This window comes from Protopterus annectens, chromosome 7.part1 (genome assembly GCF_019279795.1).
Source record: "Protopterus annectens isolate FY-2018-M chromosome 7.part1, PAN1.0, whole genome shotgun sequence".
Lineage (NCBI taxonomy): Eukaryota > Metazoa > Chordata > Ceratodontiformes > Protopteridae > Protopterus > Protopterus annectens.
In genome coordinates this window covers 102,223,713-102,243,014 of record NC_056740.1, presented here as the reverse complement: position 1 = coordinate 102,243,014, position 19,302 = coordinate 102,223,713, and the positions used below count along the sequence as shown (strand labels likewise).

At 37.4% G+C, this 19,302-nt stretch overlaps 1 protein-coding gene across 1 annotated transcript in view; it reads right to left on the bottom strand.

The window, feature by feature from the left end:
* CACNA2D3 (calcium voltage-gated channel auxiliary subunit alpha2delta 3) overlaps nt 1–19,302 on the bottom strand; it is a 2,619,084-nt gene that overhangs the window by 2,568,108 nt on the left and 31,674 nt on the right. The window contains exon 3 of the mRNA XM_044078472.1: nt 45–158. Within this exon, the coding sequence (XP_043934407.1) occupies nt 45–158 (114 nt within the window). The remainder of the gene's footprint in view (nt 1–44; nt 159–19,302) is intronic.

Genomic DNA, 19,302 nt, shown 5'->3' with positions numbered 1-19,302 from the left:
GTATTCCAGACAACTAAAAAAACACTTCAAAATCTGTCACATACCTTTCGATCTGGCCAGTTAAACTTTGCAAATGTTGCATCATAGGTATCCACAGCTCCATCAGTGACAAGCATTATTGCTTGACTACAAATGCTTCCCTGTCCTGTGTGGTTGAACTAGAAGAAAAGCAAAAATGTTTCTAGTGAATGTCTGTTTTTAAATCTTCCTAGAAAAGAAAAGTGGTAACATAAATAATGTCATAGAAGTTAAGATTGTATCATCTTCTAAGACTATGCCCATGTCAACCTGTCTTATGCTTTCTCTAAGTCTAGAAGTGCTCAGTTGGATTCTTTTCCAACAAAACAAAGAAAACATACAAAAGTACAAGAGACATTTTTATGCTTAAAAGGAATATTACACAGCTAGATGTACTTGGCAGTGAACTAAACAAATAAACAAAAGCCAGCTTTTCAGAAAATCCAAGCCTAGCTAGTGGGAATCCTATGTTCTTTCAGTAAGTGATCACACTCTCTTGCTCTTTCATATGAAGGGCCAGAAAACATAATTTCTCACTTACACTTAAAGGACAAAAGATAGCTCTGCCACTGCACGATTCAGTATTGAAACTAGCTACTTACGGCAGCAAAATGTTCAGTAGGCTCACAGAACATTAGTTATCAATTAAATGATATAGCATGCAGTATATGAGTTTTCTGCAGAATTTACAAAACAGCCAATCGGGTTTAATAAATGACATACAAAAATTTCTATAAATTGAAGACAGAGCTTGAGTGGATTACATTTTAATTTCCTTAGAATCTGCAACAGCTTCATTCTCAGATCATCATTGCATTTCTAAATTTCTAACCAAACCCACGTACTTTTCCAGAGCTGTGAAAACGCAACTGTTCTGCCATTATCAAAGTAATCCAACGTACTCTTCTATTCCATTGTTGCTACTATTATACAACTTGATTATATTAAGTAATTATTACAATTTACTTGTTAGTAATAATTGTAATGTGCTGTCTGTACAGAACTTTTCCACCAGGGCCTCTGTTGAAAATGGCCTCCTCACCCATTGGACATACCCAGTTAACAAATGTCAAAATAAATAAAATAAAATGACCAAATAACCAAGATGACATGCCACTGTGCAATAAAAATGCATCTATCATAACTTTGCTGCTCAAAAAAGCAGCTAATCACATGATGCCGCTCACATCATGTAAGAGCATTCTCATGGCACTCAACAATACTCTCTTATCTGATTGCATCCCACCTAAAAAAAGAAGGAGGCATTTTTTTAATGTGCAAATGAATGTAAATATCTAATATGCAGCAGTCTCAGAGCAAGAATAACAAAACAAGGAGATGTGGAAGACAAATCTCATGCAAGGGGTGTAGGAGGATTTGCCCTCTACTAAAAATAATTTTCTTATATTTTAGTTAATAGTATGTTTACTCATGAAACATCTAGACTCAAGAACATATGTTTTGAACCTATATGTAACAGACAAATTGTGAGCTGCATGTGCCAAGAAATTGTTATACATATTCAATAGTTTTGAGGAAACTCACTGGATGCTAGAGATGTATGTATTAAAAGTTTTTGGGAAAGAAGTAGCCAGGCAGTTTAAAGATATGTTGATATGCATGAACTGAACTCTAATACTTTTTACATATCTATGAACTCACATAAACTAAATGGTATTATCTTTGTTGACGTACCTAAGGTGTTTGATTCTGTTAACTATAATGGTTTACAATGTAATCTTAAGCTGCATGGTTAAACAAACACCACCATTCACTGGACACATAGCTACATCACAGGCTGTGAATTCAGAGTTCTCATTAAAAACCTGCATGTCTCAGACATTTCCCACTGGTAAAAAAGGACCAACGGATTTAGTCATTGACTTTCTACTCTTCTTCCGTGTGACTCTGAAGTAGAAGAAATGGATAAATGGAGAATGAATGACTGAACATTAAATAAACACACAGCTGGCTGTCTCCTTCTGTTATGAGAGGGTCTTCATAAGGTTGTTTATTTGGTAAGTGTTATTAATATTACTTTCCTTGGGATGATGAGTACTTCAAAGCATCTTTCTGGTAACTGATATTGCCAGATAGTAGAGCTTCTATGCCACATACTGGGATTCCTTTTACAGCTGAAAAACGGAATTGCACAGTTCTATATCATCCTTAACTAGCTAAAACATGAATTACCACACTTTAAGCCTCTGACAATGGCCTATCTGTATAGATAAGGCATTATAATTAGAGGAGATGAGGAATTGGAGTGGGGATCCCCTTCCCATTTTCACAAGCTTGTTTTTCTACCTATAAACCATGTGTTTAGCATTATAACAGTACAAGTGGGAAGGGGCTAGGGCATGTATCATATCTTCTCATATAGAAATGTAAACACTGCTTTAACCTTCTCCCATAAGAATATGTATACTGGATATTAGGTGGTGTTTTTTTTTTATCATACTCCTAGTACTTTTTTCTATACATTCTAATGATCGCTGTCTTGCACTTGTATTCATTGGTAGCTGGTGACTTCAAATCAAAAGGTTGCTACAGGAGACAGCTGAATGGGTGTGGCCAGTGGCAAGGGGTTGTGGCTATGCTAATAACCACAAAAACTGCAAATTTAATTTAATATGCTGTCCAAAAAAACCTGCTGCCTGACAACAAATATCTACTTGTTTCATGGGGTAAACACGATCAAAGGAAAAAATGAACAGCAAACAAGAAACAAGCTGAAGATAAATTGCTTAAAGGATTACTTCACAGGTTATGGACCACACATGATAGATTGACATTCTGTTTAGTTTATGGGTAAAGCCTGCAAAGATGACTGCAAGTCTCCTGTCCTTTATTACAAATACTGTCATATGCATTTCAATACCTAAGGCTTATACGCTATCTAGTTATGTAAATATTCTCCACATGGCAACAACAAAACTGCTTTCAATGTTTGTATTTCTTTAACAGTATGCTTATTAAAGCTTACTTGCATCTTACAGTCTCAGACAAGCTTACCTGATGGTCATTAAAGCATTGCTACTTAAACACAGAGCAAAAGGCATTGCAAAAATATGCATTTTATGAATAAGAAGAAATATAAATCAACAGTGTAAAATATGACAGAAAACCAGAATATTCTGCAAAATCAAGGACAGATGAAAAGCCACTGTAGTACTTGTGTCTACCTTGGATATTGGTATACTCTGCACACTTACACTGCATAACTGCTTCTTGTCTTGCTTGGACACATCCAGAGTCACTATGTGGGGGAGCAGGGTGCAACAAGTATGTCACATTTTGAAATCTATCTGGCTGACAGTGATGGCCCTAACACATTTGTCATACCTCTCAGCCTCAAAGCAAGAAATCCGGACAAAGCCATAAACAGAAGTGGGACAAAGGCCCAAAAATAAGGAAAATTTTAAAATATTGCTCTTATAAACTTAGAAAGATAATAGAACAATAGGTCTTGCATTGGTATGAATTTTCTGAAGGGTATGAAATCTGAAACTCAAATGTCTGTCATTATTTTCTAACTTCAGTCTTTAATGATTTGACACTAATTTGCCAGAAAATCACAATTTTATGAAAAACGGACCAAAAAATGTAATGGAAACATATAAAATAGCCACATAATACAGCTGGGAACCTGTCAAAGAAAGGACACTTTTTTTAATATTAGTACTGTTAACTTGAACAGCTGACAAAATAAGAGACTCTACATGCATTTCTGAAATTAAAAGTAATATACAAGTCTGATCATTACAATTATTTATTAATTGTAAATCCTCCACGTTTTCTTCCAAATTTGCCACTTTGCGGAGGGATTATTAGCGGGAGTGCAACATTTTGAGACAAAATCAGGGACAGTTGAGAGTTTGGGTATACCTAATTCTATAAAGAAATTTATTTGCACATACCTCTCAACCTCTTAACGCAGGAAATCTGGACAAGGCAAACTATACTGAGGGAACATACAAACAGTACTAAAAATTGCTCTTGTATAAACTTAGACAGTTGACAGAATAACAGGTCTTGCTTTAGCATGCATTTTTCTGAAGGGTATGAAGTCTGAAACTCAATGTCTGTCATTATTTAGTGACTTCATTCCTGAATGATTTGCCAGAAATCCACAGATTTTATGAGAAACAAACCAAAAATAAGAAGCAAAAATCTATTCATTCAGCAAAAATCTGGACAGTTGAGAGATATAGTTCATCCAGGGCTGTCTGAGTTTGCTGACCTTACCCCCTTCCCCCCTCACAAAATCATGGTCAAATGGGGCCTCCCCCCTGCAGCTATTCCAATATCCCATTACACGGCTATTTCACCCTATTTATCATAAACACTGTGCATACTGCTTTACTTTTATGATGATTTGGATTTCATTTAAAAGTTTTATTTTACATTTTACAACACAAACACTAATAGACTTCTGCTAAACAAAGCAATGTAATCTCAAAATGAAAATAGACTTAGCATTAAAACTTCTCTGCCCTTGAAACTCACATTCATTGAAATAGCATTGAAATACACATTCAAAGAAAATACATCTGGCCAGTGGCAGATAAAGATTAACTTTGGGCTGTTTTCAAATCATAGGCCCCTTGCACATGAAACATACATGTGTTCTTTGATACATCTTCCTGATTATATTAAATTATATTCCTTGCATAATACAGTACAGTTGTTAGAGGCCACTTTAAATTTGTTTTGAACATTTTTCCAGTGAACAATGAAACCAAATGAATGCACCAGTAATGACAAAACTGTCCAATTCAAAACATTTTCATCATAAAAAGTCTTCTCAAACTTCTACAATCCACCAGTATCAGTAAATATGCACAAAACTCTGCAGAAGTAAAAGTTATCTAAATACTTCCACAGTAAAGAGATCTATAACTAATGAAGAGGATACTGGTAGCAAACAACTTTATATTTCATCTACAAATAAAGTGGCTGTTGCCCTTGAGGAATAAATTGCCTATGTTACATTAAAAAAATGATAAGCTAGTAATACTGCAATAGGGAATGGATAGCAAACTGATAACAGGTTTGTTACTAGTTATCTCCACCAAAGAGCACATTCTCAGGACTGCAGCATCCATCCCCTTTAAAAGTACAATACAATATCAGCAATGCATCTATATACTGTGGGAATAGAACCCACAGCCTTCTGCATCAAAAGCAAGTACACTACCTGTTGTGCTATTAACAATGCAAGCAGCCTCAGTATAAGCAGCACTAAACTTCTCTTCAAGCTCTCAGCTCCTTGTAAAATCCACTCAACACTCAACTGTATCTCTCAACTTTGAAGCGCAAGAAATCTGGAAAATGCCAACATTTATTGGAGGGGGGGGGCAAAAGCTCAAAAACCAGGGGCACATTTTAAACATTGCTTCTATAATCTTGGAAAGTTGCTAGAATAAAATGCTCTGTTACCACCATGTATTTCACTGCCAAGTCTTGGGCTCAGGACCCTGTGCACTACAGTCAGAGCAACATACCACTATGCCAAATCAGCTGTTTCTTGAAAGGCCTGTAGACTGAAACTTAAATGGTTATAATGTAGTGAATTCACTTCTCACCATAGCTCTCAGCCTCTTAGCACAAAGCCAATAATGGGGGTATACAGTCCCAAAAACAAGGACAAATTTCAAATATTGATCTTATAAACAGAAAATTGCTAGAATAAAAGGTTTTGTGTTACCATGTACTTTCTGAAGAATATGAAGTCTGAAATTCAAATGCCTGTCATTATTTAGTGAATTCAAAATCCAGTAAACCACAGATTCTATGAGGAACAGAACAGAAAAAAAAATATGAGGTAAAGAATTTCACAAGTGGTGGTGGGTAGGGAATTCAAGCTCTTGCTACCTACTCCCTAGGTACAGAGTTTGAGTCTAGCCACCAGGTATATTTCCTGAGTTCTCTCTAGCCACCAGGTATATTTAACTGGGGCATTTCACACAAATCCTCACACACATCTGCCTGAGTCAGCTTCAAAGTCATTCTTGCAAAAGGAGTCCAGTACATGTTTCAAAAGAGTTCTAGGAATGCCACAAACACACACGAGTGGAGTTCCGAGACTTGCTTTTGCTTTTTTATTTCAGTTTTCTTTTTTACTCTAATTTCATTTTATTTTCCTTATAGCTGGGGGAGCTACACTCCTGCAGTCCAATAGCACAAGCTGCTCCTGCTTGTATTTCAACAGCATAATACCTTGAACTGAGGGATATTCAACATGATGCTAAGATGTTTTTGGTGCTTTTCCACCTGAGGCTCTTACCGCTGTTAGCAGATAGCAACGCGCTGAAGCCATTTTCATCATGCTGTACTTATTTATAAACAGTACTAAATGCACTGCTGTAAACCTTTTTCCCATAACATACCCAGCCATTCCTGTGACAGTCCATACATCTGCTAATGCCTCCAAACTGAGGAGTGGCATCTCCTTACTTAAAGTGTGTAACTATGAAAATCAACTGATTATTGTCACTTCATGCAGGGCGGGTGTTAGGCTCTAAGTTATATCACCCCCATTTCTTGGACAGCCATACTCATGCTCTCTCATATTTCCATCCCTCCCCCTCACTTTTACATGGACTCAATGTCTTAAGAAGTCTCCCACCATACCCCTTCTACTTTGTCACAATATCCTGACCAAGCCTAAAACCATCACACGTACCTATAAACCAGTATTCTAAAACTATCGTAACAATACCTAATACAGATAGTCCTTCTGTTCCTACTGCTACCCAGCACTGGCAAATACCAGACCACTCCATAATGATACCATAGATACTACTACAATACTTGATCATATCCTAACAAATTTATAGTACTTGTTTAATAAATCCCCATTTGCACAGTCTGCCTTACATGTACCTAGTTCGTCTAAAACACCTGCAATCCAAATAATCTCTTAAAAATACAGAAATTCAGACTCAAACTCCTATCAAGACAATTCTGCAATAAGTTACTTTACAGTATCGATAACAACCTTAATCGATACCCATTAACTAGCAGCCTAGCACCATTGAATAGTTTCTTTCATAAGTGGACAAATCAAACCACACATAAAATATGCCATTTAAATGCTCATAGTATTCAGAATAAAATGATTGAGCTACACATCTATCTACTCTCCTGACACATGAGACTCATGGAAGTCTGGCTAAAACTTCAAATTTAAAAAATAAATAAGTAAATAATCTTCAGGCTTTTACTTAATTTGATCAGACTATAGAACTAAAAGAACAGGTAGGGTGTCAGCTACATGCTCAAATAAGTCAGAACTCTCAAAAAGCAATTAAAATACCAAACTATAGATATCTGTTTTTATAATATTCCAAAAGATAAATACTGATAAAATAGAAAGTGTGTGTGTGTGTGTGTGTGTGTGTGTGTGTGTGTGTGGTTACTGTTGATGTATCACCCTGACCTCATTTGAAAAAATTAGAAAAAGAAGGTTATGGATGTGTGTGTATGTTTGTGTGCATCTCTCTCTCTCTGTATATATATATATATATATATATATATATATATATATATATATATATAGTAAAAATTGCAAGAAAGACTCAGCCAAGCAAATGTCTTCACTGTATAATACCTTAAATCTCCTGTGGTGGAAGTCAATGGGATATATGCAACTGATCCCTTAAGGACATAACAATGTGTAGTTACATGGCATCTGAATGTCTATGACTTTTCTACTTTTTAAGACATTATGGCTGCATTCAGGCCAATAAAGCCAAACAAAATTATTTCTACAGCAGAAGACATCCTCTCTTGAGTAGCAACAATCATAGACTGCCCCAATGTATACTTTAAAGCCTGTCTACCAGCCCCAATGAATACTTTAAAGCCTGTCTACCAAACGTTAACCAATTTAGCTTAACATATCAACAACTGTATCAGTATCAATGGGACAAGAAGATGTCCCAAGTAACCTTAGTTTGATTAGTTACTCAAGGGCATTTTGAAATTTACATGGTGGCAGAAAGCAATGCTCTGACTTAGCAGACTGCCTTGTCTTCAGAGGGAGGGTGCAGGATGCATGGCTGGAGTACTTGGGCCTATGTTACTGTCCTCAGTGCAGACCAAAGAAAACGCAAGAGTGTGGGATTCAAGGAGGGCAGGACACTGCAAAAGTAAGGGCCATGCCATCAGTGATGCCATTGTATTCTCAGCTCTGAGAAGGTTGCCTAACATGCATGTTGAGGAATTAGGTTTTAAAACAAAAAGTCTGATTCTGTTTGTTGATGATGATTGCATTCACTTCTCACCCCAAGGAAAAAAAAATATTAATTGAGTTCTTATTTGTAAGAAACAAATGGCTCAGTGGGGAAACTGGAAGGGAGTGCTCAATGGTCAGACGAAGGATTAGAGCAATATATCCAAATATATATGAACACCTCAATTAGAATCAGCAAACTCTGCAACAAAGAAAGTACCCTTAACTGGACAATAATAACTGATCCTACCAAAAGATTCTGAGTAGATATATTACCAAACTTCTGAAAACATGGCATTTTTATAAACTTCCAAAGATATGCATTGACAAAAGACTAAGTGTAAAAGTACTATACATTTATAAATATATATGTAGATACACACACACACACACACACACACACATTTTATATATTTATATGTATATATATATGGTTCCCATTCAGAAGCCTGAAACATCATAAGCCTGAAAATCAAAATCCTGAAACCAAAAGCCTGAAAATTCAGAATCCTGAAAACTCAAAATCCTGAAAGCCCAAAATCCTGAAAGACCAAAATCCTGAAACTCAAAATCCTGAAAACACAAAATAGACATACTGATGTCATTGTGGCTTTGCTATTGTTAGCCCTGTGGTGTTAGGTCATGCGTTGGGGTCAGGTAAATGTGCGGTTGGTTTTATTTTATGGTTAGGGGCGGTTTAAGTGAGTTAGGGTTAGGGCGCAGGTTAGGCATGTATGCAATAGTGACAAATATTGGGGTTCGGGGCGGTTTAAGTGAGTTAGGGTTAGGGTGCGGGTCAGGTGAGTGTGCGATAGTGACGGACCTTAGGGTTAGGGTCAGGGTCAGTTGGTAGATATTAGTGTCTTTATAGTGACATATTAGCATTATTTGTGTTTTCAGGATTTTGAGTTTCAGGATTTTGGTCTTTCAGGATTTTGGGCTTTCAGGATTTTGAGTTTTCAGGATTCTGAATTTTCAGGCTTTTGGTTTCAGGATTTTGATTTTCAGGCTTATGATGTTTCAGGCTTCTGAATGGGAACCATATATATATATATATATATATATATATATATATATATATATATATATATATATATATATATATATATATGTGTGTGTGTGTGTGTGTGTGTGTACAAATAAAAATATACGTGTACAAATCCCAAGACCAATATTTCCAGCGCAGAAGACATCTTCTCTTGCATATTAATGCAAAGCTTGAAGTATGTCTGCCACAGAGGAATAAAGCTATGAGATGCTTCCTGAGACCATGGTTTAGGGATTGATTCCTACTAACTTTTTTTGCCTACATTGTGACTCTAACCAGGTCATTTAAGAACAGTGTTCCTGGGCTGTCCCTGAAAATGACAATCATGTCTATTAGCATTCCATGGTTAACAAAAGGTGAATAAATACATATTAATGATGAATAGATATTGCCACATGTATTGACTGACCACGATTGTACTACATCCTATAGTACCAAACCAAAACTGAAAAATGCACAATACATATTGGTCAGGAATGTAACTAAATTCAGTAAACAAATATTTAATTCACTTCTTCAATGATCTACCATCCCTTAAAAAATCCTCCCGTTAAATGAAGCTTTTTGTTTACTTCATTGAAACCTCACTAAACATACTCACCAGCTGCAGCATGCCAATTCCATGGTTATTTAACATAGCTAAGCTGCATATGTGAACTAGAGATACAGAATGCTCAAAATGGCAAATACAAGCCTCCAACACTGTTCAGCTTAAATATAATATCGTAATATACAAAGTTACAACAAACCCACAATAATAATCCCCCAAGTATCTGACTCACTATGAACAGTCTCCTTGAAACTGAAATTAGACCACAACCCACCCCCACTTGCTAGATTTTCCAAAAGATTGCACCTAAAATTAAAAGCCACTACATTAGCAACCAGACAACATAGCAACAGAATATCAAAATAGCTGAAGGAAGAATAACATAGTTTATATCCATTGTTGTTAACTAATTTACACTGGATTCCTATGTTTTTAACTTTAGTAAGGTGCACATCATTCACCTTCAAGAGAGGCACTTCACTTGATCTTTCGGCCCTTAGGTTCTATGCTATACTACCTCCAATCTTGAAGGAAAATGCATACATAGCACACCTCTTAAGTGTACCTTACTATGAGGAATGTTCCTCATTTGGGGTCTTAAAAAGTTCATGTTCCTCAAAGTTCCACTTTGAAAGCATCTGTCACGCATTCAGTGTTAGGATTTTTTAACGTTGTTTGCAAGTGTTCCAAACTTTGCCTTTTTGTGCCACATTATAAGATAAAATGTTCCTCATTTTGGAGATGGAAGGCTGAGAGCTATGACAGAGATCCTCATTTCTAATCAGCAGCAATCTGACTGATCTGATCTCGCCAACATAACATGTTTTTCTGCCATTCTAGAGCACTGAGGCTGCTCTAATACTGTTCCTCAACACTGAAAATAAAAGCACAGCCAAAGTGAAATAGTAGCCTCACTGTTCTTTAGTCTCATCCAAAGTATTTGATACTGTTTCAACAAAACATGCTACTTGACCAGCTCACAGACATATGTCTAAACAATGCCAGAATAAGATGGTATAACAGCTGTCTTTGCCTTAGAACCCAAGGTGTCCAATGCAAAGATTACTTTCCCTCTTGTCTAGTAATTACTATTAGCAATCAACAATGCTAAATATTAGGCTCACTGTTACTCAGTATTGACATAAACAGCACGTGCTCAGCTGCAAAATATGGCAAAATGGTGCAGTATGCAGACAACTCCATGTTAGTATGATCTGACAACAATACCTCTGAACACAAAACCATTTCTCAAAAATCATTCCCTCCATAGAAATATGGATAGCACAATCTCATCTATTTCTAAGTGGCAAGAAATCCAAACTAATTTTGTTAACTCCTAATTCATCTCTATTTGACCCTGGTAAAATCAACATTACATCATCAAGCAAAATTACAATAGAATTAGTATACCCAGGCCAAATTCATCAATATCTTAATATTTCAAAATTTTAAATTTGATTACAATATCATAGACGTAATAAGAAAACAAGCCAGAAAGTAGGATGTCCATTTCTTGTTTGAAGACACTGACGATATCACCCTTATTCTGACATTGCAACATGCCAAGGAAACATCAGTTTCTTCTGCAAAAATGATTCATACAGAACATTTCATTTCTTTCCATGGTTTCAGAATATTTATGTAGCATAACTACCTTGGCTTCCTTTTTACCAGATTTTGTATCTTACAGTTCACTTCACTTACAAACTCTACAATTTCGAAAGGTTTGCACCACTCTACAAGGAAATTCCTATAAGTCATAATGTTTACATAGACTTCAGTACACCAGCCATGTTACATTGTTATGTCTCTCAGTGTATAAACATTCAACCATGAGTGTTTTGCAGCCTGCAGGAAGATGAGCAAGCGTTTCTAGTTCTGTACTACAAAACTTTCATTTGTCTTTACTTTCACATCTTTCAATTTCAGAACTGGTTTGAACTGACCTCCCCTAAGACACTCATGCATGAGCTTATAATTAGCACAGCTCTCTTTATTTTCTGCTATCACTGTGAGCCGTACAGCTTTCTTTCTCTTTTTTTTATTGGTTGTATTCCTCGTAGTCTTTGTTTTATATTCATTTGCACTTTTTTGTTACTATCTGCTTTCTTGCCTTTTATTTTACTTTTATCCACTTTTTGTTTGTTTCCTGCTTCTTCTTCAAAATACTTCTTCTCACCTCCTAAGCGAAGATGCGGTCTTAAACTTATTTTTTTCATGGTTTTAAACATGCATCATGTTATGATCTGATAATGTAAATAAATATGTATAAAGTCCCTCAATCGTTGCTCTATAGATGCAATGAATTTAAAGTAGACCCACACCTCCTTCAGAAAGAGGGATTATATCATCTTTACAAGCATTCTCCCTTGTATATGATCTGATAATGCATGAAGTTGTTTTCTTGGTTTCCTATCCAGCTGATCAAATGTTAGTCAATCATACCAAAGCTGTGAGAACAGAGATTGCAAGCTGATTTATGACTTAAACTTTATTCCTAGATGTCAAAGTAGTTTTCAGTATTAGTTCAATGTTCCAGAATATTCCTCATTAAGGTTTCTTTTGATCACTGCCCATTTATCTCTTTCCATATATTCATATACACCATCTTGTTCCAATTCTTTCTCATCGCTCTCAAAGGATATTTTGATGCTTAAAATTTCCTGCTGCAAATTTTACCCTTTGCACAACTGATAAGATCAAATGATCTTCTTTTTACTTGCAAACGTTTTATTAACTTGCAGGTGTAATTTTAGTTGTTTCACAAATAAACTGTGCGGTTTTATTTCATCCACAAAAAGCAAATGAGATGTCATATTGCAGGATTGTTTTCTTGACATCAGATTGTAAGCATAGCCACAAGTACACAGCTTACTGGGTTAAGCTGAAGGCAAGATAGTAATAATAACAAAGAATCCTTGAAACCTGGTTAGTAGTTTACCTTTTGTTGTGGTTCAGTTGTATAGTGGTTGTCAATGCTTCATAGTAATTTCAATATAATGTATATAGCTATGCTGAATCTCACACATCAGTAAGTATTCTAAGGCTGATTTCATTTCAGGATGTGGATACAAGTAGTTTTTATTCAAACATAAACCATGATGTAAATATATGTATATCTTTATCCAGAAAATGGATCCAGCATCTGGACCTGGAGTTTTCATTTTAGGAGCCTTTCTTAACTTTATATATGTAGCAATTATTTGGTTCCAGTTCATATACTTTATACTAAAAGTATGTTTTTTTTTCTTTCACATCTTTTGTGCATTCAGCTTCCTTGTTGCATTAAACAGGATCATCATATATATTCCTCCAGAATGTATTGATTACTTCTATTATTAGATCACATATATTCCTCCAGAATGTACTTTTATTGGTGTATCACATTTTGTTTTCCTTAACAGTTCCCAGTAGAATTTCTTTGCTTCATTACTAAACTGCTTATTTTGTATTATTTCTTTATATTTGATAGGTGTATCTCAACTTTTTGGAACTGTGCAGACATTTTTTCCAAAAATCTTTATTTTCTTTTATCATATAGAGAACCTTTTAAAAGATAAACATATTAATTTGTACATTACTGGTATACACTGCACTTTCAAACAGAAAACAAAAAACATAAACTATTTACAAAATGCACAAAAGTGCCTTTCAATCATCTTATAATCTTTCCACAATATGCTTACATTATTATAGAATTTTATACTGCGGTGGTGGTGCTGCGGTAGCATTGTCGCCTCACAGTAAGAAGTTGTCATGTTCGATTCTCAGCTAGAGCGTCTTCTGTGTGGAGACATGCATGAATGGGCGTACCTTCGTTAAAGGTTGTGTGTCAGGGCAGGCAACTCAGCATGTAAAAATCTACTGCCAATCATTAGCAGACCGGAGTTCCCCTGTGGTGACCAATAACTGGGAAAAGCTGAAAGACACAACAACAACCAAGTTCTGACTGAATGTGGGGTTAGTTATATATCCCTAAATTCCATCTGGAGAGTCAAAGTGTGCTTTTATGTTTGTCTAGGCTAGAATTATGTTGAAGGCTTGTTCACAGATTTCTAAATTCCTTGAACTTTTAATTCCTTTGTCAATTACCAATTTATCAGGTAACAAATGTTTAATTGCCATCTTTTTGAATTCTTCCATTCTTATAGTCAGACAGTCCAGCCATTTGGATGCTATGTATATTTTCATTAATAAGAAAAGTATTGTAAGTGTGTTTATTTGGCTTTTGGTTATATTTATGGGGGGAATGTGAAGTAGTGTGAATTCCTATGTTAGTTTTGCTTTTTCATAGCCTATCTTTTGTAGCTGGATTTTTAGGGAGTTCTGTAATTTGTACACATATTTGCAACTCCAAAAACAAGGATTAAATCTGCCTTTTGCATCTTACAGTGAAGGCAGTTTGGTAAGTTAGATGTGTTAAATTTATGAAGTACTGAAGAGGTAAGGTAAGCATTGTTGTTAATCATGAGTTGTGTGCATGTTAACTTTTTTATGGGGATTGCTTTAGAGGTTAATTCAATAGCATGGCTCATTTGTTGCTCAGTGATGGATGGGTTTGTTTTTAGCCAGTATTTAGAGAAGAGTAGGTCGCTTTGCTATTTAATCTCATTTATCATTTTATATGTGTTACAGATCATTTATTTCTCTGGATAACACAATTTTCCACAGGGATACACAATTGTCTATATCTACAGTGTTTAGGTTAGTATTTTGTAGGTATCTGGAACATAGTTCTTTGATTTTTCTAAGGATGATTGTGTATGATTTTGGCAAGTTAAGCTGAGTCCTCAACTCTGCAATTGAACAGTTATGGTAGGAGGTAGAGATCTCTGATTCTCTTATCTTTTAGTAAAGGGAAGTTATTGAGATTTATCACTGTGTTATTAATTTTTAAGTTTGGATTTTTATGTACAGGTTGTAGGATTTCCATTGCTGACCAGAGATTAAGGGAAGTAAAAAGATTTTGTATGATGGCGATAAAATGTTTTAGAGGGTCAATGATCTTGTAAGCTGATATTTCTGTTTTTGCTTAGGAAAGGAAGTGCTCTAGGATTAATATCTACTGTTTTAATATAGTTGCATTATGTTATTAACCATATTGGAGTCCACGTGTTGGATGTTGGGTTATATTCTGTTATTTTTAGTATTCTGCTACAATTGATAATAATGTAGTATAGTTTAAAGTCCAGTAAATTTAGTCTCCCTTTTAGTTTTGGTAGGGATAGTTTTTGGTTCATAGGTAGGTACTAGGCTATCAGCCCTAGGGCTTATACAAGCCCAGCCAAAAAGGTACCCTGGCTATTGCCACCAAAGAAAATTATTTTCCTGTGCCACTGTCGAGCAGAGCCACAGAAGTAATCCTCGGGGAAAATTTCCTATTTCCCATCCAATCATCAAGATTATTCTTGAAGAGTACTAATGAGGAGCTCTGTTTGATATAGATAGGTAGTTTATTCCAGAGTATGGGAAGTCTCTGGGACAGGAATCTATTCATTCGGCATGTTCTGTTTATTGTAGTGACAAGGTTTAGGTCCCTAGACAGTGTAGCTCAGAGGAATTCGGACTTCTTTAAGTGGAGCATGTCCAACAGCTCTGGGTTTGACATAGCTTTGTATGTTAGGCAGAGATCACCTCTGAGTGGGCGATATGCGATGGAGTAAAGCTGACGTTTTTTGAGATGGTCTGCATAGGGCATCTGCTTGAGGCCGGTAATCGTCTCTGTGAGGTATTTCTGCGGCGTTTCCAGTTGTTGTAGATGTCTTGTGAGGTACATACCAAAAGGGGCATTGTTCTCTATAATGGGTCTAATGAGTGATGAGTAGAGAGGAACAATGACCTCTTTTTTTCTGGAAGAGAAACCTTTTGTGATGAGGTGTGCCATGTAGAAGGATTTCCTGACTACTGTGGCAATGTGATTATCAAAGGATAGACTACTTTCCACCTGTGTCCCAAAGTCTCTTATCACACTTTCAGTGTTAAGTATACTACCGCCTATGTTGTAGTTCATGGATACAGAGGTTTTACCAAAGGGGATGACAATGCACTTTTTGGCATTGAGCTTCAGGCCATGGCTTTAACACCAGGCATCTGTCTAAGTGAGGCCCTTTTGTAGGATGTCCACATCATTAGGAATTTCGATTATGGCTCCTAGTTTGCAGTCATCTTCAAACTTCATTAGCCAAAGACCTTCTGTGTTAGCCTGTACTTCAGAGAAGTGATACCAAACAGGAGAGGACCCAGGACTGAACCGTGTGGTACTCCACTTGTCACTGGTCTGAAGTCGGATTTGGAGTCTGCTACTTTCACAGTGTGGGGTCTGTCACTGAGCCAGTTGGCAACCCATCTTGTGACATAGGGATTTATACATAGTTTAGTGAGTTTATTAAATATTCTAGAGTGGGGGATGGTGATGAAAGCCTTGGCAAGATCTAGATAGGCTGTCTGAACCACCTTACCCTCGTCTACAGCTTTGGTGACTGCTTCAAAGAAGTCTATCAGGTTTAGGAGACGTGATCTGCCTTTTACAAACCCAAACTAGGTGGGGTCCAGAGTTTGGAGATTACCAATGTCTTTGTTTATAAGTTCCATTTTGATATGTTCCATGGCCTTGCAGACCAGGCTCATCAGGCTAATGGGGCAGTAGTTCCCGGGGTTCGTGGTGGCTCTCCCCTTGTGAAGTGGGATAACTGTCACTGTGCACCATTCAGTGGGCACAAAGCCTGAAGTCAGGCTATGACTGAACACAGTACTTAGGTGGGGTGCCAGTTTGTACTGTAGTTCATGTAGAACAAAACCTGGAATGTTGTCTGGTCCCATGGATGATGTGTTCTTGGCTTTGGAGAGTGTGTTTTTTACCTGTGCAGCCGTGATTACAGGAACTTTACATTCTTCCGGTATAGAGATGGGCTCTTTAGGGGGTGAGAGGTGGGTAAAGTTAGCATTGAACCTATCTTCCAGGATGTTGGCAATTATCAGTTGGGTCTGTATATTTAGTGCCATTGTGCTGCAACTCAGAGCAGACCTGAGTGTTGCCATTGAGATTCTTGACAAAGCTATAGAATGCTTTGTTGTTGTCTTTAGAATCAGTGGCAATTTTACTTTCATAACTAGCTTTGGAGGACTTTATCAGGGATCACAGCTTCTTAGTCAGGCTGACCAGGGAGCTCCTCCACTCATGGGATTTTACTCTCCTTTGCAACAGTTTCTTCCTTCTGTTGTACAGTTTGTTTATGGCAGGGGACCACCAGATTGGCTTCCCTTTTTTGGAGGATAGCGTCTTAGTTCTGTTTTAGATGGCACGATCCATGCACTCGTGTAAGTGCTTATAAAGTGCAATTTTATAGGCTTCAGTAGTCACAACTGCATTGTCCATCTGCATGGGTGTCATGAAGTTCACCTCTTCTGTCTTAAGAAGCATGAAGTTGGCTTTGGAGAATTTTTTTTACCATGGTTTCCTTAATGGGGGGTGGGGGCAGGATGTGGATATCTAAGGTAATTAGCTTATGGTTGGATCGGACCAATGAGGCATTGACTTCAGGTGTGGAACACCGGTCACTCATGTTGATAATGACTAGATCTGGGATATTATTGCCCCTGGTGGGTGTGTGGATAAGTTGATCCAGGGCATTGGAGTTTATAAATTCCAGAAAGCTTTGGGCAAAGGAGTTGGTACATGAGTAGTTTTCCCAGTTAATGGTGAGGTAGTTGAAATCGCCCATTATTAGGGTGTTTGGTTGAACCCTAATATTTTCCAGTACATCAAGAAAAGAGGAGTGGGAATCCTGGGGCATGGTGGGGGATCTGTAGCAAGCTAAAATTTGGATTGCAGTTTTGCCCAGAGTTAGTTGCACTTGGATAACCTCGGCTGCATTATGCTGAGCAACTAGCCTGGAGGTGTGGATATCCTTAATGAATATGGACACACCTCCACCTTTGGTGTTCCGGTTCAGGTTACATGGCCAAAAAGTGTGGTATGAGTTATAGCCTGGTAGTGCAGGGGTGCTCACTGGAGCCTTGAACCAGATCTCAGTCACTGCACAGATATCGATGTTCTCCATTTTAAGGAGTGCCTCGAATGAGTGCATTTTGAGATTTAGAGTTCTAGCATTGAGCAACATCATCCTCAGTTTTTGCTTGCCTGTTCCTGTTACAGTGGTGAATTTGTCATTTGAACCTTGCCTAAAAAAGGTACTACAGGGGTGGCAAGACCCTTAGCCTGTATCCAGAATCCCAGGGGTTTAAGGTGCAGGCCATCTCTGGCAAAGCATCATTGTCTGTCGACCATGTCATCCTAGACAGACAGATACTGGATCCCTTTCGAATGACACCAGAAGCTTAACCAATTGTTGAAGTCAATCATTTTGTCCTTGTACTGCGGTATTATTCTGGGTGATGGCAGAATCCTACTCAGGGATAGGGTCATACCTATCTGGGCTACTAGATCAGAGAGCTCTTCCATGTCTCTTTTCATGTAATCCAAAAAGGTACGTCTCAGGTTGTTCACACCAACATGGACAACGACAGAGTCATATTTGTACTTGTTGTGGAGTGACTTGAGTGCGTGGGCTATGTGGCGGATCCTGGCACCCGACAGGCGGCTGATAGTAACCTTCTCCTTGTTTAGCCTGGTGAGTGGGCCATCAGTGTACCTGACTATAGAGTCACCTATGACTAGTGTGTTGGGTACATTGTTTTGCTTTATTGGCTGTGGTTGACTGGCACACTGAGTCTGCGGGCTATATGTCATTTGGGTTGTGTTGGGGGGGATGAAGGTTGCCTGCATTTCTGCTTTGGAGGTCTCTGTTGCTTTAGCAGATTATTATTGAGAACCTCCGCAAATGTTTTTGTGTTTCTATGTGTGGATTTTGGTGATGTAGATTCAGTGAGACTATGTGATGAGTGTGGTGTGGTGCAAGTGTTTACCTTCAATGCTTGACTGTCAAGTTCAGTCTTGGTTGGAGATAGCTTTACCTCCAGTTTGGCTAGATAAGTGCATCTCTCACAGGTTGTAGTGTTGGGTGGTAGAGGGAGAGGGTTGTCTGTGTACATGAGACAATTGCTACATTGCCCCAAGCTGCTCACATTCATCAGATAGACAGGAGAGAACACTGGGAGCTGACCCTTGGACATGCCCGAATAAAAAACTATTTTCCTCTAGATAAGTGAGGAAAATGAGTACAAGAGCTGTTTTTCTCTGAGCAAGTGAGGAAAGTAAGTACCAAAACTGTTTTCCTCTAGGTAATGAGTAAGGCTGAGTGCTGTAGTAATTAGTAGGTTATTTGGTGCTTACAAGTTCTGAACAAGTGCTGATCACGAATAAGCAAATTCAAGTGCTAAAACTAATAATATGAATCTGGACTAAACTAGTTACAGGAAAGGGGGAAACAAGTGCAAATGCGGGCTTTTAAATCAGAAAGTTGAGAGAGATGGAAAAACTGCCCAAAT